We start from the raw sequence: 22,477 nt of genomic DNA, 5'->3' as shown, positions 1-22,477 counted from the left end.
GGGGGACCAACTCCATATTAATGTCCATCATTTTTGGAATGAGATGTTCGACGAGCAGATGTCCACATACTTTTGGTCATGTAGTGTGTGTATATCTATATAACATGAAATAGGAATAAGTTTAGCGGTGTAGTGCCGAGCTGCCTGCCAGGGAATTGAGTGGAGATTGCAGTGGGGTGAGGAGCAGGGTGGAGAGAGAGAGAGAGAGAGAGAGAGAGAGAAATGCATTGTTGCTGTGAATGGACAAAGATCCCCCTTCAGGTGCCAGCATTCCCTGACAGGTCTACTCTGGCAAGCTGTTCCAGCAACACTTGGCCGACAGCTGCAAAAACAAATAAAGGCCTCTCTTCAACCAAAGCGACAGGGAATATAACCAGGGCTGGGGTCCCAGCTGCCTCTAATTTAAACACACAGACACATACACACACACATGTGGACAAACACACACACACACACACACACACACAAATTCCCAAGAAAATGCATAAGGGTTTAAACCCTTACAATTTTTTGGGTTATACTCTCTCCATTGGCAAGGACACTTTTTTGTAGCAGAGTTACTTGAACAAACACCCAGTAGTCTTCTCAACAGCAATGACACTTTGGAATGTTATGTTCTGCGGTGGCCTTTACAATAATTCCGACACCTTTAATGTCACAGCATTCTATGCCGTTTGACCTCTGATTATCTGGTCGGAGCATGTACCAAAATGTTGTCAGAAAATAAAAGTGTCAGAGATAGTTGTATCTTTTTTGAGTGAAACACAATCGAAATCTCCAACCCTAGTCCCAAATCTCCTTCATTAGTCCCAAATCTCCTTCATTAGTCCCAAATATCCTTCATTAGTCCCAAATCTCCAACCCTAGTCCCACATCTCCAACCCTAGTCCCAAATCTCCTTCATTAGTCTCACATGTCCCTTCGTAGTCCCAAATCTCATCCACTAGTCCTAAATGTCCTTCCCTAGAGCCAAATCGAAGGCCTCTCTTCAACAAAAGTGACAGGGACTATAACAAGACTGCACTGAGGCAGCTGTATAAGGAAATAGGCAAACCGAAAACCGCTCACCCAGAGGCGACGTTCCTAGTGGCCGGGGACTTTAATGCAGGTACACTTAAATCAGTTTTACCTCTTTTCTATCAGCATGTTAAATGCGCAACCAGAGGGGAAAAAAGTCTAGATCACATTTACTCCACACACATAGACATGCACAAAGCTCTCCCTCGCCCTCCATTTGTCAAATCTGACCATAATTCTATCCTGCTTTCTGCTTACAAGCAAAAATTCAAGCAGTGACTCAGTCTGTAAGAAAGTGGTCAGATGAAGCAGATGCTAAACTACAGGACTAGTTTGCTAGCACAGACTGGAATATGTTCCGGGATTATTCCGATGGCATTGCGGAGTACACCACATCAGTCACTGGCTTTATCAATAAGTGTATCGAGGACGTTGTCCCCACAGTGACTGTACGTACATACCCCAACCAGAAGACATGGATTACATTCGCACTGAGCTAAAGAGTAGAGCTGCCGCTTTCAAGGTGCAGGACTCTAACCCGGAAGCTTATAATAGGTCAGGTCTCTGTTTTGGAGAGGCACATTTTTGAAAGAGAACAACCTTATTGTTGTACCTCCTTTAGTTTTACTTTTGTAAAACCACTGTTATGCCCTCAGACGAACCATCAAACAGGCAAATCGCCAAAACAGTACTAAGATTGAATCGTACTACACCGGCTCTGACGCTCGTCGGATGTGGCAGGGTCTGCAAACTATGACAGACTACAAAGGGAAGCACAGCCGCGAGCTGCCCAGTGACACGAGCCTACCAAATGAGCTAAATCACTTCCATGCTCGCTTCGAGGCAAGCAATGCCGAGGCATGCATGAGAGCATCAGCTGTTCCGGAAGACTGTGTGATCATGCTCTCCGTAGCCGTCGTGAGTAAGATCTTTAAACAGGTCAACATTCACAAGGCCTCTGGGCCAGACGGATTACCAGGACGTGTGCTCCGGGCATCTGGCAGATGTCTTGACTGACATTTTCAACATGTCCCTGATTGAGTCTGTAATACCAACATGCTTCAAGCAGACCACCATTATCACTGTGCCCAAGAGCACTAAGGTAACCTGCCTAAATGACAACAGACCCGTAGCACTCAAGTCCGTAGCCATGAAGTGCTTTGAAAGGCTGGTCATGGCCCATATCAACACCATTATCCCAGAAACCCTAGACCCACTCCAACTTGCATACCCCTCAAACAGATCCACAGTGCCCTTTCCCACCTGGACAAAAGGAACACCTACATGAGAATGATATTCATTGACTGCAGCTCAGCGTTCAACACCATTGTGCCCTCAAAGCTCATCACTAAGCTAAGGACCCTGGGACTACACACCTCCCTCTGCAACTGCATCCTGGACTTCCTGAAGGGCCGTCCCTAGGTGGTGAGGGTAGGTAGCAACACATCTGCCACGCTGATCCTCAACACTGGAGCCCATCAGGGTGCGTGCTCAGTCCCCTCCTGTACTCCCTGTTCACCCACAACTGCATTGCCAGGCACGACTCCAACACCATCATTAAGTTTGCAGACGACACAACAGTGGTAGGCCTGATCACCGACAACGATGAGACAGACTTTCGGGAGGAGGTCAGAGTCCTGGCCATGTGGTGCCAGAATAACTTATCCCTCAACATAATCAAGACAAAGGAGATGATTGTGGATTACTGGAAAAGGATGACTGAGCACGCCCCCATTCTCATCGACAGGGCTGTAGTGGAGCAGATTGTGAGCTTCAGGTTCCTTCGTGTCCACATCACTAACAAACTAGAATTGTCCAGACACCTATTCCCCCTCAGGAGACTGAAAAGATTTGGCATGCGTCTTCAGATCCTCAAAAGGTACTACAGCTGCAATATCGAGAGCATCGAGAGCACTGGTTGCATCACTGCATGGTACGGCAACTGCTCGTCCTCCGACCGCAAGGCACTACAGAGGGTAGTGCGGTGTCAGAGGAAGGCCCTAAAAATTTTCAAAGTCCCCAGCCACCCCAGTCATAGACTGTTCTCTCTGCTACCTCATGGCAAGCGGTACCAGAGCTCCAAGTCTAGGACCAAAAGGCTTCTCAACAGCTTTTACCCATAGGCCATAAGACTGAACAGGTAATCACATGGCTACCCGAACTATTTGCATAGTGTCCCGCCACCCCCGACCCGCCAACCCCCTCTTTTACACTGCTGCTATTCTCTGTTTATCATCTGTGCATATTCACTTTAACTATACCTACATGTACATATTACCTCAATTAGCCCAACTAACCGGTGCCCCTACACATTGACTCTGTACCGGTACCACCTGTATATAGCCTTGCTACTGTTATTTTCACTGTCATTTTACTTTTTATTTTTTATTTCTATACTTACAGTATCTATTGTTTACCTAATACCTATTTTTTACTTAAAAATTGCATTGTTGGGCTTGTAAGTAAGCATTTCACTGTACGTCTACACCTGTTGTATTCGGCGCATGTGACAAATGTGACAGACTTTGATTTGAAATCTCCTTCCCTAGTCTTTCCTAATAAGAGGCACCCCTAGGGTACCATTGTCTTGTCAATTTTATTGCCTTGTTATGAACAGCTGTTTCAGTCCGTATTGGCCCCTTGTGCCACGTCTTCAAATATTAGCATTAGCTTCCTAATCACATTTTTTCCTCCGAATGTCACCGAGAAGGGCACGTCTGTTTGCAGCTGGCTCGCACTGCTTCAACTCTAAGATATCATTTATCTTTGGAAGAGAAAAAAAGAAGAGAAGGGGAACGGCATAAGGTTGTGGAGAGACGCACAGTCACTGAGTCGCTGTACCAGCACTAATTTGCCGCCGTAATGAGCAAGCAGCTATGCATGATCATCGGGCAATTATATTTGGTTACCATGCAAACAGGGAGGATCATGGGAAGTTATTAAAGGGAAAATAACACCCTAGCTCGGTTACAATAGGAGAGAGAGATTATCTTTCGTTTGGTTTTCTATGAATACTAAATCCATAATGTTCCTTCACCAGTCTGGCCCAGGGATAACAAATGGAGAGTCAATTGGTTTTTCAGTCAGATGTGAATTATGATTACCTTCAAATGAAGCTATTGGACGGATAGGACTGGGCCAGCTCTGGATGTTGTAATTGTTTGTAAACATGCACAAATGGGTCAATGTCTTCAATTATGTATCATGATAAAAGTAATCAACAGTAGTCAACAGTAGTTGTACAGTAGTTGTGTAAACCTACTAACTCGTATGACTCTTAACTGTCGTGAATGGTGATAGTACTTTGCTTCAAGCCTCATACTGTATCGCGGACATTTTTGCCAAAACAACTATAAGCTGAACCGATACTGTTTAACATACAACCACACCCCTTGAAATTCCTACACTCTCAGTCCAATAGGAACACCATTTTCGGTTCCAGGTAGAACTCTTTTTGTTCCAGGCAGAACCCATTAGGGTTTTACCTTGAACCAAAAATGGTTCTTCAGTGTGTTCTCCTATGGGGACAGCTGAAGAATTGTTTTAGGTTCTAGATAGCACCTTTTTTTCGAAGAGTGTACATAGAGTACTGTAATGCATGTATATGGGAGGCGAAGTCAAGCGCAGGAGAGCGGAGTATAATAAACAGGCACACTTTAATACCGGTTACCTAATGACAGCACATAACACATACAAGTGCCAAAAACACGGTCTAAAACAAAAGTGCAACGCTTGACAAATATCCACGTAACAAATGACAATCACTCACAAATAGAACATGGGGAACAGAGGGTTAAATAATAAACAAGTCATTTGTGAGTGAAGCCAGGTGTGATGAGACAAAGACAGAATAAATGGAAAATGAAAAATGGATCGGCGGTGGCTAGAAAGCCAGTGACGTCGACCGCCAAACTCTGCCCGAACAAGGAGAGGGACCGACTTCGGCGAAAGTAGTGACAGTACCCCACCCCCCTTGACACCGACCTCGGGGACGACCCAGAGGACGAGGCACAGGGTGATCCGGATGGAGACGGTGAAAATCCCGCAGCAACGAAGTGTCCAGGACTCTCCTCCGGACCGTACCCCTCCCACCCCACGAGGTACCTAGCATACGCCGGGGCCCCCTCGATGTCCAGAGGGGGCGGAGGAACCTCCCGCACCTCAGCTTCCTGGAGTGGACCAGCCACCACCGGCCTGAGGAGAGACACATGGAACGAGGGATTAATGAGATAATCTGGGGGAAACTGTAATCTATAGCATACCTCGTTCAGTCTCCTCAGGACTTTAAGTGGCCCCATAAACCGCGGACCCAGCTTCCGGCAGGGCAGGTGGAGGGGCAGGTTTTGGGTCGAGAGCCAGACCCTGTCCCCTGGTGCGAACACCGGGGCCTCGCTGCGGTGACGGTCGGCACTCGTTTTTTTGCCGCCTCGCGGCCCGTTGTAAGGTGCACATGAGCGCTTGAACCATTCGCACAGGGGCGGAGCTTTGTTGGCGTTCGTGAGCGCTGAGAGAGCACGGCTCCTATCCCAGCCTCGGACGCGTCCACCTCCACTATGAACGCCAAAGAGGGATCCGGATGGGGCAGCACGGGAGCCGAGGTAAACAGATCCTTCAGGTGACCAAAAGCCCTGTCCGCCTCAGCCGACCACTGCAGCCGCACCAGTCCCCCCTTCAGCAGTGAGGTAAGGGGAGCTGCTACCTGTCCAAAACCCAGGATTAACCTCCGGTAGTAGTTGGCATACCCTAGAAACTGCTGCACCTCCTTTACCGTGGTGGGAGTCGGCCAATTACGCATGGATGAAATGCGGACACTCTCCATCTCAACCCCTGACGTGGAAATGCGGTACCCTAAGAAGGAGAAGGACTGTTGGAAGAACAGACATTTCTCAGCCTTGACGTACTGGTCATGATCCAACAGTCGACCAAGCACCCTGCGCAACAGGGACACATGCTCGGCACGTGTAGCGGAGTATATCAGAATGTCGTCGATATACACCACCACACCCTGCCCGTGCAGGTCCCGGAAAATCTCGTCAACAAAGGCCTGGAAGACTGATGGAGCATTTATCAACCCGTACGGCATGACGAGGTACTCATAGTGCCCTGAGGTGGTACTAAATGCCGTCTTCCACTCATCCCCCTCTATGCACTAGGTTGTAAGCTCTCCTGAGATCCAATTTTGTGAAGAAGCGCGCCCCGTGCATTGACTTGATCGCACTGGTGATGAGAGGCAGCGGGTAGCTGTACCTCACAGTGATCTGATTGATCCCTCGATAGTTACACGGGCGCAGACCCCCATCCTTGATGAATGAATGAAACTCGAGGAGGCAGGTGAAGTGGAGGGCCGAATGTATCCCTGCCCCAGGGATTCGGAGACATATGTTTCCATAGCCACCATCTCCTCCTGTGACAGAGGATACATGTGACTCCTGGGAAGTGCTGCGTCTACCAGGAGATTTATCGCACAATCCCCCCGTCGATGAGGTGGTAATTTAGTCACCCTCTTCTTACAGAAGGCGAGAGCCAAATCGGCATAATCTGAGGGGATGCACACGGTGGAGACCTGATCTGGACTTTCCACCGTAGTCGCACCGATGGAAACCCCCACACACCTCCCTGAGCACTTTTGTGACCACCCCTTGAGAGCCATCTGTTGCCACGAAATAGTGGGATCATGACAGGCCAACCAGGGTAGGCCCAACACCACGGGAAACGCAGGAGAATCAATAAGGAACAGACTGATTATCTCCTTATGACCCTCCTGCGTAACCATATTAAGTGGAGCGGTAGCCTCCCTAATCAGCCCTGACCCTAATGGTCGACTATCTAGGGCATGCACAGGGAAGGGCATATCCACAGGAACAAGGGGAATCCCTAAACTATGAGCAAATGAGCGGTCAATAAAATTCACAGCTGCGCCTGAATCTACTAGCGCCTTATGCTAGGAATGCGGGGAAAACTCAGGAAATGAAATAAACACTCTGGGTGAGCCTGGTGCCGACTCACCTGGGGTGACACGATAGTGCACTGCCTGCTGCCTCGGCTCCCTGAGGAACCCCCCCAGCACCGACTAGCAGTGTGCCCTCTGTGGCCACAGATGGTGCAGGGAATGGCTCCTCCTCCGGTCGCCCTAAGTGCAGCACCTCCCAGCTCCATGGGCGTCAGAGCTGAGGTGCTGGGGGATGGAACTGACAGGTCCCGATCCGGACGTCCGCGGGCAGTCAGCAGGTTGTCCAGCCGGATGGACAGGTCCACCAGCTGGTCCAATGTGAGGGTGGTGTCTCGGCAGGCCAACTTCCGACGGACTTCCTCGCGCAGTCTGCACCTGTAGTGATCAATCAGGGCCCTGTCTTTCCATCCCACGTTGGCTGCCAGGGTTCCGGAAGTCCAAGGCAAAATCCTGCGCGCTCCTCATCCCCTGCCTCAGGTGGAACAGACATTCACTCTGCATAATGGTCCAATGCCGCGTCTCCCTCACTCCATACGGCGTTGGCCCACTCCAAGGTTTTGCCTGAGAGGCAGGAGACGAGGGCGGACACACTCTCACGCCCTGAAGGAGCCGCGTGGATGGTCGCCAGGTAAAGCTCCAGCTGTAGTAGAAACCCCTGGCATCCGGCAGCTGTCCCATCATACTCCCTCGGGAGCACAAGTCGAATCCCGCTGGGACCAGGTGAAAGAGGGTTGGACAGTGGGACCTGTTGTAGTGGGGCTGGTGGAGGCGCTGAAAAACCTCCTCCTCTCTCTCAACGATCCATAGTCTGCAGCACGCGATCCATGGCTGTGTCCAGACGTTGCAACATGGTCGCGTGCAGCTGAACGCGCTCCTCCACTGCAACTGGGAGGGCGTCTGCTCCCGGGGACTCCATTCTTTTGTTGAGTGATTCTGTAATGCGTGTATAAGGGAGGCGAAGTCAAGTGCAGGAGAGCGGAGTATAATAAACAGGCACACTTTAATACCGGTACCAGATGACAGCACATAACACATGCAAGTGCCAAAAACACGGTCTAAAACAAAAGTGCAACGCCTGACAAATATCCACGTAACAAATAACAATCACTCACAAATACAACATGGGGAACAGAGGGTTAAATAATAAACAAGTAATTGGTGAGTGAAGCCAGGTGTGATAAGACAAAGGCAGAACAAATGGAAAATAAAAAGTGGATTGGCGGTGAAAGCTGCCGGAACAAGGAGAGGAACTGACTTCGGCGGCAGTCGTGACAAGTAAACTGTACAGTGTATTCGGAAAGTATTCAGACCCCTTGACTTTTCTCACATTTTGTTACGATACAGTCTTATTCTAAAAGGGATAAAATCGTTTTTTTGTCTCATCAATCTACACACAATACCCCATAATGACAAAGCAAAAACAGGTTTTTAGAATCTTTTGCAAATGTATTTTAAAAAATAAACCCTTAAATATCACATTTACATAAGTATTCAGACCCTTTACTCAGTACTTTGTTGAAGCACCTTGTGCAGCGATTACAGAGTCTTCTTGGGTATGACACAACAAGCTTGGCACACCTGTATTCTCTGCAGATCCTCTTAAGCTCTGTCAGGATGGATGGGGAGTGTTGCTGCACAGATATTTTCAGGTCTCTCCAGAGATGTTCGATCTGGTTCAAGTCCGGACTCTGGCTGTGGCACTCAAGGACATTCAGAGATTTGTCCCGAAGTCACTCCTGCATTGTCTTGTCTGTGTGCTTAGGGTCCTTGTCCTGTTGGAAGGTGAACCTTCACCCCAGTCTGAGGTCCTGAGTGCTCTGGAGCAGGTTTTCATCAAGGATCTCTGTACTTTACTCTGTTCATTTTTACCTCAATCCTGACTAATCTCCCAATCCCTGCCGCAGAAAAAGATCCCCACAGCATGATGCTGCCACCACCATGCTTCACCGTAGGGATGTTGCTAGGTTTCCTCCAGAAGTGACGCTTCACATTCAGGCCAAATAGTTCAATCTTGGTTTCATCAGACCAGATAATCTTGTTTCTCATGGTCTGATAGTCCTTTAGGGACTCCAAGCGGGCTGTCATGTGCCTTTTACTGACTAGTGGCTTCTGTCTGTCCACTCTACCATGAAAGTATGATTGGAGTGCTGCAGAGATGGTTGTCCTTCTGGAAGCTTATCCCATCTCCATAGAGGAACTCTGGAGCTCTGTCACAGTGACCATCGGGTTCTTTGTCACCTCCCTGACTAAGGCCCTTCTCTCCCGATTGCTCTGTTTGACCATGTGGCCAGCACTAGGAAGAGTCTTGGTGATTCCAAATTTCATCCATGTAAATATTTTGGAGGCCACTATGTTCTTGAGGATATTCAATGCTGCAGACATTTGTTGGTCCCCTTCTTCAGATCTGTGCCTCGACATAATCCTGTCTCAGAGCTCTACGGACAATTCCTTTGACCTCATGGCTTGGTTTTTGCTCTGACATGCACTGTCAACCGTAGGACCTTATAATAGACAGGTGTGTGCCTTGCCAAATCACGCCCAATCATTTGAATTTACCACAGGTGTACTCCAATCAAGTTGTGGAAACATCTCAAGGATGATCAATGGAAACAGGATGCACATGAGCTCAATTTTGAGTCACATAGCCAACAGTCTGAATACATATGTAAAGTAAGTATTGGTTTTTGTTTTTTATACATTTGCTAAAATTTCTAAAAACCTGTTTTCACTTTGTCATTATTGGGTATTGTTTGAATTGTTTGATGAGAACAATACACAAACGTAATACATTTTAGAATAGGGCTGTAACATAACAAAATATGGAAAAAGGCAAGGGGTCTGAATACTTTCCGAATGCACCATATAATATCATCAAATCAACCAATTTCAGTTTATCACAAGTATTATAATACAACCATGTCATACTAGTGCTTCTGTATCATAGACATCATTCCTCTCCATCTGTGACTCAGTCAGTGAAAGCTGTGTCAGATGCCCTGACAGCTGAGCAGTCAGCTGGTGTATTAGACTGCTAAATAGCTAACTAAATAGCTAACAAAATGGTTACACAGACTATTTTTGTATTTTATTCTTATTTTTGCACTGTCTCTATGCACACTCACAGGGCTCTACACCCTGCTCACACTGATACTCTAACACACATACAAACACTCCATAATTTCCTCACTCAAACATATGCACATACATTTAAACTGACTCTACACACCCACTCACATACAATAATTATATACGCTGCTGCTGCTCTGTTTATCATATATCCTGATGCCTTGTCACCTTACCTCTATACATATCTACCTCTATCGATCCAGTATGACTGCACATTGTAAATATGGTGCTGGAACTGACCCTGTATATAGTATGCTTACCTACTTTATTGTGTTCTTCTTCTTTTTTTTGTTCGACCATGTCATTTTTAATATTACATTGTTATTGCTGCATTGTTGGGGTTAGAGCTAGCAAGAAAGGCATTTCAGTGTACTTGTGCATGTGACATTAAAACTTGAAACTCTAATGCCCTGACTCACCCTACCCTGTTCAACTCACACCACGGACCACATTTACACATCACTGGCATCAGGGACAAAGTAGGCAATACAACACCCAACACAAGGCTCAAACAGAATACAACTCCCAACATGAGGCTCAAACAGAATACGACACCCAACACGAGGCTCGAACAGAATACAACACCCAACACGAGGCTCAAACAGAATACAACACCCAACACGAGGCTCAAACAGAATACAACACCCAACACGAGGCTCAAACAGAATACAACACCCAACACGAGGCTCAAACAGAATACAACACCCAACACGAGGCTCAAACAGAATACAACACCCAACACGAGGCTCAAACAGAATACAACACCAAACACGAGGCTCAAACAAAATGCAACACCCAACACGAGGCTCAAACAGAATACAACACCCAACACGAGGCTCAGACAGAATACAGTCTTCATTTATACTTTACCTTAATACTGTATCCCTTCTCACAAGCACTGTTTATTGATACATTCAATGTTGAATTTACTCTGGGGAACCAAACATGATTCATGCTTTTGCAGTGTTGCAAACGCTTAGTAATCAGTTATATAATAACTGGCTATTTTCCTCCGATGCATGCGGTCTTACAGCCTGTTATGTAGCTGTGGTGTCTGTTTCAAGTCTGCTGAGTTATGACCAGCTCTGTGACAGCTTGGAAGTTGACAGCATGTCCTCATTTTTGTTCTGTTCGTTTCCCGTTGCTCTCTCGATCTGCTTTTCATTCCTTTTCATTCCTTCTCCCTGCACATAGATTCCCCTGAATAGAAATAAAACATTATCTATCTCAATGATCTATGTATGCAGGGCATCCCTCTGCATATGATGACACCCAGAGATCCAGAGAGCCAGGGCTGGCTAGAACTGCTTGGCTGAGGAGGAGGAGGAGGAGGAGGAGGAGGAGGAGGAGGAGGGGAGGCATTGTGAGATGCAGGGTTCGGCGTGCGGCAAAGCAGTAACTCAGGCCTAATTCCCTGCTGTAATTCAGGAGGGCCAGCAACAGGCAAATCTACCCACAAATCTCTCACCTTGCCCAGGGACCAGAGTTAGGGCCAAGGTGGGCGGCATGGAGGATGGGGAGGCGATGGGGGCTCAGGGGTGGGTGGTGATGGGACTGATAGCCAATCAGACAGAGCCAACCAACACGCCTGCCTTTCTGTAGCGATACTACAAAGAGAAACAGAATGTGGAGGTCAACCTGGTATTTTCAGTTAAGCTTGTGGAGATTTTCCATTCAGTTTTCAACCAGAGTTTAATCAGATTCCATGATTAAGTAGGGCCACTGAGGGTCAATGTCATTTCCCTGATGATTTCATGGCTCAGGTTGTGGGCTTTCTATATTTCATTTTTCAATTATCTTGGAACTATTTTTATGTTGGCTGTGAATATTTTTTATTTATTTAGCAATTCACTTTCTCTGTTTTGGTTGTTACAATTAACTCACCACATGCAGTGTACTTCATGGTTAATTTAATTTTAAATGTTTCTGAATCACAATTACAATTGTTAACTATATTCTTCTCAGTCACCTAGCTTCATTGAAAACATCATAGGGGACAACTCTAGGCTCACAGCACATGCAGCTCTTTTCCCCTCCATCTCCTCATCTTGTCACACTACCTGTTTGAGACCACACTCCTGGTGACATCACTTCCTGACCCTGGTGGGTGATGGGAAAGGTTCCCCTGTAGGCGTAGAATAAAGTGGCCACAGTAACCAGTGAGCCGAGTCTTCCGTCCCTTGGCTCTGGGAGTTGCAGTTGGATGGGCAGAGTAGATAGCAGCTGCCTGGACACATGGCACTTTAACTTCATGTGGGGAAGAGGGGGATGAGGGAGAGCTAGAAAGAGAGAATGAGAGAGAAAGAAAGAAAGGGTGAGGCAGGGCCTCAGGTCCACTCCACTGAGGGTTCATCTGATATAGGCTACAACAGTTTGCTCACCCAGAAACAGGCCTATGAGAGCATCCACTTGTTGTGGTACAGCACTGTTAACACCCTCACTGATGTGAGAGGTACACACAGTTACCACTCTGTATCAAATTCATCTCGGAATTGGTATTGCATTGCCTCAAGGCACGTAAATTGAGCAGATGTTTGAGTGTATGTGTGTGGGGGGTATGGATAACTTTTTTATTTAATGTACAGTACATGGGTGTGTGTGTGTGTGTGTGGTAAAATACTGTGTGTGTGTGTGCGAACAGATGTACCCATATCAAGGCACAGAAATTGAGCAGATGTTTGAGTGTATGTGTGTGGGGGTCATGGATGACTTTTTTCTTTCATGTACAGTACATGAGTATATTAATCTGCGTCTGTGCATGTGATAAATTAATCTGTTACTATGTATACAGATGTACGCATATGTATATGTATGTGTGGATACATTGTTTGTTCAATGAGTTTCCTGAAGATGAATGTACTACAGCTATCTCATTTCTCAGTGTGCCTGCCAGGAAGAGAGCTGCTTCCCTTGTGCCAAGATGGTGGCTACAGAACTGAACAGGTGCATGATGGGTTAGCTTAGTGTTTTGTTGTTTTTATTCCACAGTTTATCCCCGGGGCAAAGCTTATTATGATGAAAATCACTGACAAGAGCTTGTCTTTATTTCAGAGCCTGTTCAGCAGAGCATGATGATATTCAGGTAGATTTTTATTGTAATGAGTCTTGTTCTGGAGGCAGAACTGTGCAATTTCTTGTTAGTTAAGCCAGCTGCAAAGTCAAAATTGGCTATATTGTAAAAATGTATGAAAACAAAAATGTGCTAACTTAATGTCATGTAAAGGTTAGGTATTAGGGTTAGCAGTGTGGTTAAAGTTAGGGTTAGGCAAAAAAATATTATAACATTGTGGCTGTGCTAGCTAGTGACCACTCTGCAGAGCTGCCTCCAGAACAAGATTCATGACAAAAAAAATGCTAACCTGCTGATGAGAGGGGTTATACTTGTGTCAGCTGTACAACACATTGATGCTTCATTTTGATCCACTCATCCCTATTCGTTATTGAATACATGGATATTGGCTTTCAGGATGACGATGAGAAATAGGATGCATTCATTGTGGCTCAGTGTTGATGTAGCAGCTTGGTTGCATATTCAACTCTGCCAGATGGTTTTAGCTCTCAGTCATTTGTTAATCTATTCATTTATTCTTAATTGGTTCTAAAGGATGTTGAAAAAACGTCAGTGCTGTAAGCCGTGAGTTTGTGGCCAGACCATGCGCCATATGAGTAGGTGGTAATCTGTGAGGGAGGGAGAGAGGGAGGGAGAGAGCAGAGGAAAAGAAAGCTGAAATGGGAGCAAAAGGGACTGATGAAGGGAGGAAGAGAAAGAGAGGGATTAAAAAACGAGAGCGATGGAGAGGGAGAGAGTTGAATCCTCCATCTCTTACCTGTGGTGTGACTCCAGAGCAGCAGGGATAAGTAGGGTCTTAAGATGAATGAGAACCACATATCCCTCATGGATACAAGTGCAAAAGTAGAAACACCTAATGTTACATTTTACTGAAAAGTTCTGAACAGTTCCCCTGGTATTCTGTAAGTTTTGTGTGAAACAGGAGCTCTCTCTTCTGTTGTTCCCCGGTTGACTTTGTTTCAGAGGGGCAGTGTATTTCTCAGACGCCGCTCTCCTATTGGAGATTAATGAACACATTTGTCCAGAGGACGTTCCTCTCCTTGGAGTTGCCCATCTCTTCCTAGTGTGATTTATGGCCACCCAGCAGTGCATGAGTTATAATTTGAGAGAGGTTTGTTTTTCCTCATGAAGATGGAATTTTAAATGTTGTGATGAATAACCCTATCTGCTCGTGTTATGTATCATACAGTAAGCACAGGGAATTGTGGGACGGGTGTCGCGTCAAAATACGGCGACTGTGCTTTTTCGGTGTCTGGCTGCAGTAGAGGCTGGAATTCATTAGGGTGGTCACGATTTGTCTGATTCTCACTGTGGTCTATCCATTGACCACTAGTGTAAAGAATTGTTGGTTACTCTTGGAATATGTCCGCTCTATCAGTCTATACACCCTATACACAGGACTGTATGTGTATGGATTAAGTGTGCTATTCACTCTCAGATTGGCTGCTAGAAGGTTTTTGACGTGTCTGTTATGGCATGAAATGGGACAAACCATGTAGCAATGGATGTGCCTTGGTGATGAATGTGCCTTTACATGAGCAGGTTTTGAGGGGTAGGCTATGGCTTAGAGACGAAGATTGGGTTTAGTTAGGCTAGTAACACCCGTAACACATTGGCATGTGTAATTCCTAGGGCTGTGGGACTAACTGGCTTTGTGTGTGTGTGTGTGTGTGTCTTTGACAAGGAAAGAGAAAGAAAATAAGAGATAGAGGAGAGAGCTCTTCTCTCCATTTCAGCGCCAAGGACAGCGCTCCATTTGTTGACTCACTGAACCAAACAGGACATTTCAACAGACCGCCTGCTCTGGAGAAACTTGACCAACTTGTTCTCACTCAGACTAGATTCACTCATAATCTCTAATAGTGTCTCTCTTTTTGTGCAAATGCATGCTTGTTTATGTCTGTCTCACTCTCACGTCTCTCTCCCTCTTTCTTCCAGGGAGGCCTGATCGCTCTCCTCCTCCTCATCCTCCTCTTCACCCTGGTGCTGTACACACGTCACCGCTGGTGCAAGCGCCGACGTGTCCCCCAGAAAAGCGCCAGCACCGAGGCCACCCATGAGATCCACTACATCCCCTCTGTGCTGCTGGGGCCCCAGGGTAGGGACAGCTTCCGGGGCTCCCGGCAGCTCCAGCACAGTTCTGTCATTGGCATGCCCATCCGGGAGACCCCCATCCTTGATGACTATGACTGTGATGAGGACGATCAGATGGGACACACACACACCTCCACACCCAACCAGGTCCACAACCAGCTGAGCGATGGGAAAGTCCTGGGCTTGGAGGAGTATGGCCCCAGCCAGGGGACACTGAACCACAGCCAGCACACTGACAGCCTGAGGAAGGGGGAGGACAGCGTCCAACACAGTCTGGATAAAAGAGGTGGGTACTACTGGAGTATGTTACAGTCCACCGTAGTCTACAGATTAGACTATAACACAGTCACTATATTGTTGAAACAGATTGAGAATATAATATATTTCTGTCAACATTTTTATTGAAAAGCAACCACTTTTGGTGACAAATCATCTACCTATGAAATCCTTATGTATTCCTCGTCCTGTGATCTATATCCAAAGGAATGTATGTTACTGTCACGTTCGTCATAACGAGGAGACCAAGGCACAGCGTGATAAGAATACATACTTCTTTTAATGAAGACTAAACACTGAACAAACTCTACAAAGCACCACAAGTACTGACAGGCAACTACACATAGACAATAACCCACAAACCAAAATGGAAAATGGCAACCTAAATAGGATCCCCAATCAGAAACAACGATAAACAGCTGTCGCTGATTGGGAACCAATTCAGGCCACCATAGACCTACATTTACCTAGACAATCCCAAAACCCCATAGATATACAAAAAACCCTAGACAAGCCGAAAACACACATTCCACCCTCGTCACACCCTGACCTAACCAAAATAATAAAGAAAACAAAGATAACTAAGGCCAGGGTGTGACAGTTACACTTCAAATATTCTACACACAACTGGTTTCGCTTAGTCACTGTTCATATTTTATGACTCAGATAGGATTAGCTCAAAAAGTAGAAATGTGTTTTCCTCTGAAACACTGTCTCCGTCCTCTTGGTTAATCCCATGTTATAAAATGGCCATTGGCCCCGTGTTTCTGTCAACCACAAATAATGAGTACAAGTCAAGATGGAGAAGGTCGTTGACATTGGTCTGGCCTCTTACTAATGGGGGTGATTCGATGAGTCAAACTCATTGACCCTCGCTAATCGCAATCCAGTGTGTAGTCCTGGAACTGTGTCCTATACTATGGACACAAAGCAACAACAATTAATTTTTTTATATAATGTGTTGAAAATAGATGTGAAAAAAGGAATGTGTTATCTGAAAAAAGACTAATAGTAGAATTTAATGAGTTGTTCTCCACAGTTAATTCTGGTTGTGGATTAAATGTGACTGCAGGTCACTGTAATAGCTGTAGATTACATCATATCCACGTTGAACCACACTGTACCCCAGGGAAGTTCAGCTTTAATAATTGAGGGGTGGCGGATTGCAGGGGTGGTTTTTCAATGTGAGCGCTATTCGTGTCATGTTAAATTATACATGGCAAAGTTTAACATTTCGTTTCCCGGGGCTACCTCCTCTCTCTACTAGTATTTATCATTCAGCAAAAAGCAATTTAGCCAAACTCAACTTCCTGAACCCACAACACTGCTCCCGGTGAGGAGAGAGGGACCAGGACACAGCCATCCTTTAATTTCATGTGATACATTTTCTTTTGGGAAAGGAACTTTGCATTATTCATCTGTAGCTGAAAGGGTAATACTTTGGTGCTCCCAGTTTTTTGTGTCGGTGGAGGGAGGCTTTCTCTGTAAAGCTAACAGCAGTAGGGCCAGATTGCTGTGCAAAAGAGAGTTAAGTGTAATGCCACTGAAAACGTAATGTAAATGAAAATGTACCTGGATATTTTTTTTTCTTCAAAACAGCAGCAGCGTGTTTTCAAATGGCTTCAATGTTGATTTAATCATTTACGGACTGATATGAAGAATCATAGGGAAATAGTAGTGGCCTGATGAAATCATTCCATATGCTAACATTTCAATTAAAAAGCAGCAGGGTTTCTTTCATGAAGAAGTATTTTGAACTCACTTTATTAGCTCTTGGAATGTCCTTGGTCTAGTTTAACATTTTTATATAATATCACCTCCCAGATTTTGTTTAATGATGCTCAGGATATATCTCAAATGATAAACTTTGTATTTTGAGCCCTGAATGCTGTTTGGTTGACAGCTGTGGTATATCAGACCGTATACCACGGGTATGACAACATATTTATTTTTACTCCACTAATTATGTTGGTAAACAGTTTATAATAGCATTAACTCACCTTGGGGGTTTGTAGAATATGGCCAATATACCACGGCTATGGGCTGTATCCAGGCACTCCGTGTTGCGTCGTGCTTAAGAACAGCCCTTATCCGTGGTATATTGGCCATATACCACACCACCTTATCCCTTATTGCTTAAGTAATAAAGACAATTCAAAAGGGGCCTTTGCTTTGAATAAATCATGAAGTGAATCCTCTTGGCACGGGTTCATCTCCCGCTTGAACACATCCACCATACGGCCGGCTAGCCTGCATAAGTAATCGCCTCAATTCATTCAAAACTGGGGATATCTGCATCCTGATCTTGTGTGTTATTTATATTGTAATCTGTGGAAATCATCAGATTGTTAAAATCACAAAATCTTTTTTTCCGCATTCTCTTTTTTGCTGCTTCCTTTTTCCAGGCTGATTTATCTCTCTTCCTATAAATAAGACACAGATGAACAAAGATGGACACTCGCTGCGTTGCCTAGTGCCATCTTGTTCCAAAAACAAACAAACTTCAGACACTCGAAACCTGCTCTCTGGGAGATTAGCCTTGTCACTCCCCCTTTTTCTGTTCGTTCTCCATTCTCTCCTCCATATGCAGCCAGTCTAATAAAACAAGCTCTTCAAGTTGGCCTGTTTACATCGTATCGTCTGCTTTTAAAAACCTGTCCTTGTGCTAATCACTGGCTGTAAGGTATTGTCACCGCACAGGGAAGCAGCTGCAGGACCCACAGTCCGTCTAACAGCAGGTTTGGGACACTGGTCTTAGTTGACATCAAAGGCTCTCCATCGGAAAAAAACATACTTGTCATCTCCTCCTGGTCATTCTGTGCACTTTAAATTAGAAGACATGCTCATTTATATATTACACCCTTGGGCTGTATACAACAGACAGTCAGCCTTAAGTCTCGTATTAATGTTCGGACTTGAGTGTATCATTTATATGCATGTCCATGAGTTTTTCCTGACTAACGTGACCTGAGCAGGAAAACCACCAAGCCCTAGAAATAGCCCATAACTGGGGCCTGGGGTTTTCCAAGGTCAGTAAAGAGTCCTGGCTCTAAATACTGAAGCATCCTTTCCCAACAACACAAACCTCCAGGCATTTCCAACAATCATGTATCCACCAACTCACACCTACAAAGCCATATAATTTGAATACAGAGACGATTAACTCGCTTTCCCTTTTATATGTCAGCGTGCCTCCCAAAGGTCTCCAAATACCAGGCGCTCCTTTATCTGTCTGTCTCAGCTAACAGATGACCCCATTCTCAGTCTACTGAATGGGCCTATCTGGAGGCATTATTGAGCTTGCCTCAGAGGTTCCTGTGTGTGTCTGAGTCTTTACACCAGGCTTCCAAAGGCCTGTCATTTGGTTATTCAGTGGGGACCTGGTGCTCTGTGCATGCGTTGGGCAGCGGCATTCCATAAATCAGGTGCCACATAATTCCCGGACGCCAGGACAGCAATTACCATCAGCCCGTAGTGAGGACCACCGTTCCTAATGTCCTCGTGATGTGTCTGCTACTTACGTTACGTCGCCTGCAATTAAACCAGCACGCTTGGCTACACTGAATTAGTTGATTCATTTATTTACAGAATTAAGAAACGGAAGATCACAGTTTATTGGGTCTATCATGGCATTTGTCAAAACACTTCCCAATAAATGTTTATTTTTACTTGTATATTTACATTCCCACTTGTATTGAAGTTGTAGGCCCTAGGCAATAACCAAGAAAAAGTACTGTGTGCATCCTATAATTCATCATTGAATTGTGTGTACTGAATAGGGTATCTGTCAGGTTCCTGTTTTCCTGTCCTCTATTTCCCGCCCGATGTACAATCTCTCTTCTCCACAGAGTGGAATAGATTGCAAGCAGTTGTTTTCAATATCAAACGGTTTGGCAGTATGTGTTTTGTGAAATATTAGAGAGTACCGAGGGATAGCTGTGTTTCCCTGTGTCCTTTGCAGAGCAGCATTGGCCACTTGGACAGGGACTCCCTGATGAGTCAGTCACCCAGGCTCATTGGGACTGCATAAACACTGCTAATGGCAGCTTGGGTGGGTCCCTGTCTGATGTGTTCCCTGCCTGTCAAGTAAAATAACTTATCTGGCTTGTATTATCGCTACAGGTAGTCCCTTTTGAAATCATGGCTGAAACTGTAAGGAGCGTTACACGTAGTTACACAAACGCTCACAATGGTACACACACAAACTTGCACACACACACATTTACACAAGTAAACAAGTTCACATGAGAGAGAGAGAGAGAGAGAGAGAGAGAATAGAAAATAAAGCAGGCCAATTAACCTGTTGCATCTCTGAATTTATAATCAAATCTCAGATGAGTGTCATGGGGTGGCCTTGGCCTCAGATCTTCTGGAAGAGCAAGGAAACAGAGGAAAAACAAAACATCTCCCAGTCTGCAGGTTTATATTCTCATCATGATATCTTGCATGATCTTTAAATGTAGGAAAATAGGCCATGAACCAGAAATTGATGTCAACAGGACAGTTGCACTCACATTTGACATCAATGGGGGTAGAAGGTCACACACCTCAGCACGGCTTCCTGCTATACTAAGCATCCCACACTAAAGACTCCCAAGTGAATATGTTAAGGCACCTGCCTCTTTTGCAGCTTAAAGAGAAAAAAGACAATGATGATCTTGAATGCTAGTATCTCCTTTAGCATATCCGACTTCAATTAATTCCTTGACTGTGTTAAAAATGCACCATTTCATGGTTGCTAAAATTCGAATAGACAAATTTCAGTTTATGCGACTTAACAAGCAAGTATAGTGTAGAGAATCATTGTACCATCTAAACTGTTGTGAAACATATTTTCCATAAGCAAAAATATTGTATTTTCATCTGTTTGAAGCTGGTGTACAAAACCCAAATTAAAAGACAAACAATTTACTTAAGAACTGGAAGCATAGAAATATTGCACATAGACTAGATCTACCGATTCTTAGACTTGCTTTCAATGACAATGATAGATTTATAACTTACATTTCTGAACTTGGTCGGGTCGCCCAAAAAGGAACAAGGATTCCCTTTAGCATTAATACCAACCTGTGTTGTCTCTGTAATTTGTATCTTTGGTGAAAGAGAGGAGCATCCATCCATCCACCAACTTGTATCAATCACCAGTGTCTATCTCAGTGCTGCCTCCAGTGTCACACACTGAGCTTTCCAATTCATCCTGTCACCATGGCGATACCAGTCATCCACCATAAGTGACAATGGCTGGCTGATTTGTGGTGTCCCCGCTGGCAGGGTTTATGCCTTTATCACCTGGCGTTCGTTTGTCATCAGTTATCAACCAGCACTTGCGTGGTGTTTACAACGATGAGTGAAATAAAAGGAGAGAAATGAAGAGCGAACAGGGGGAACACAGCCGTAAATGCACATCCACTGCTCCCTCGGATTGGCCCCGAGTGAAATGAGGCCTCATCGCCTTTATTTACGGTGAATTAATCGTTCCGTTGTCCCATTTACGGTATCGTTTAGCTGTCCCTACAATAACAACGATTGATGTTTAATGATGTCTCTCAACATAAAAACGGAATGCTGTCGAATCAGATGGTGTTGGAACATTTCACCTCTGGTAAGATCTAACACAATTACCCCAGTTGCCATGAAGGAGATCTGGCCACGGCCAATTAATATGAAGAATGTGCTCAGTGGTCCTATACGCCACAGTGATTCCTCCCCTGTGTGTGGATATGGCCAGCGAGGTGGTGACATTTGAAAGCATGCCTGCTTTAAGGCCCATTGACAGGAAAGATGAAAGGCCATCCGATTCACACTGACTCAACGGTCCTCCCTCCCCAATGCCTAAGATGACAGGGATGGAAAGGGTAGGCTCGCATTATCTCTTAATTGTCTTTCTGCTAATTGAAAGAATTTAGCGATGAATTAAGGCTTCAGTTGGCGACAATGTCAGTGGTGGAAATGGTCACGGCTGCTTTGTGTGCCCCTGGACTTTTTTAGGTTACCACTGAGTTAAATGGGATGATGATTCTTTATTTTTTAAATGTACACAAAGCATCAAAGTGTCCTTTTGATCACTGCGGTTGTTCTTTTATATCGCCATAGCTTTAAGGAAATAGTGTCATCCACATTGAGTGGCTAACTAAAACAGACAGAAAACCATTCATTAAGCTCAGAGTTTTTCTGTATGGACTTCAAGGATAGCAATGTCTTAGTTTCCTTGTCTTTTTCTTGAAAGTGCATGTTTAAAAATGTATCTGGATCATTTCACATTGAGGACATAAATTGACCCTAGTCCTTGAGCTTTCCTCCTAAAAATAAGATATACTGTACGTGAGCTGGCCCCTCCATCTACCTCTTTCCAACATTTTACACTCAAATTGTATTTGACTATTAACAACACTTTTTTCCAGACTTCCTGTCTCTGCATCAGAACACAGTACACTCTACCTGACTGTCTTTGCACTGTCTGGAACCTCTTCAAACAAGCCATCCACCCCTTTAACATTGAATGAAGTGACCCATCCAATCTTCCACTGTTATGTATTGTTCATCATGTGGTACATGATGAATAACTTGATAGCCTGTTTTTGTCATAAAAGAATGGGAATTCTGTGTGCCCTTCTCTGGAAATTGGGCATTGTCTCACACCTACAGTATACACTCTATTACTGGCTGGGCCTGACCTTAGTAGAGGCCAACACATAGAAACAGGATGAATAGAACAAATAGTATTCTCTCTGTCCAAGAGAAGGACTTGTCTACATGGACATTCCATTGGAATTAGCACTACCAATATTGTTGATTGATGTAAATGCCTGATGCAGCACGTGTTGTAAAACTATGGGGCTGGGATTTTGTTAGTGCAGTCATCATGAAACATTCCACACACATTCATGCAATCTATCCATGCTATTGATTCCAAATGGCCTTCCTTTCCTTTCCAATTCAGTTTA

General features: G+C 45.0%; 1 protein-coding gene across 1 annotated transcript in view; it reads left to right on the top strand.

Annotated features, from left to right (window-relative positions):
• Positions 1-22,477, top strand: part of LOC109873601 (astrotactin-2) — a 476,030-nt gene that overhangs the window by 102,053 nt on the left and 351,500 nt on the right. Inside the window, exon 3 of the mRNA XM_031809054.1 lies at positions 15,102-15,543. Coding sequence (XP_031664914.1) covers positions 15,102-15,543 — 442 coding nt within the window. The remainder of the gene's footprint in view (positions 1-15,101; positions 15,544-22,477) is intronic.

Source organism: Oncorhynchus kisutch, linkage group LG29 (assembly GCF_002021735.2).
Source record: "Oncorhynchus kisutch isolate 150728-3 linkage group LG29, Okis_V2, whole genome shotgun sequence".
NCBI classification, from domain to species: domain Eukaryota; kingdom Metazoa; phylum Chordata; class Actinopteri; order Salmoniformes; family Salmonidae; genus Oncorhynchus; species Oncorhynchus kisutch.
The sequence above is the reverse complement of the archived record's forward strand: the minus strand, read 5'-3'. Positions and strand labels throughout refer to the sequence as shown.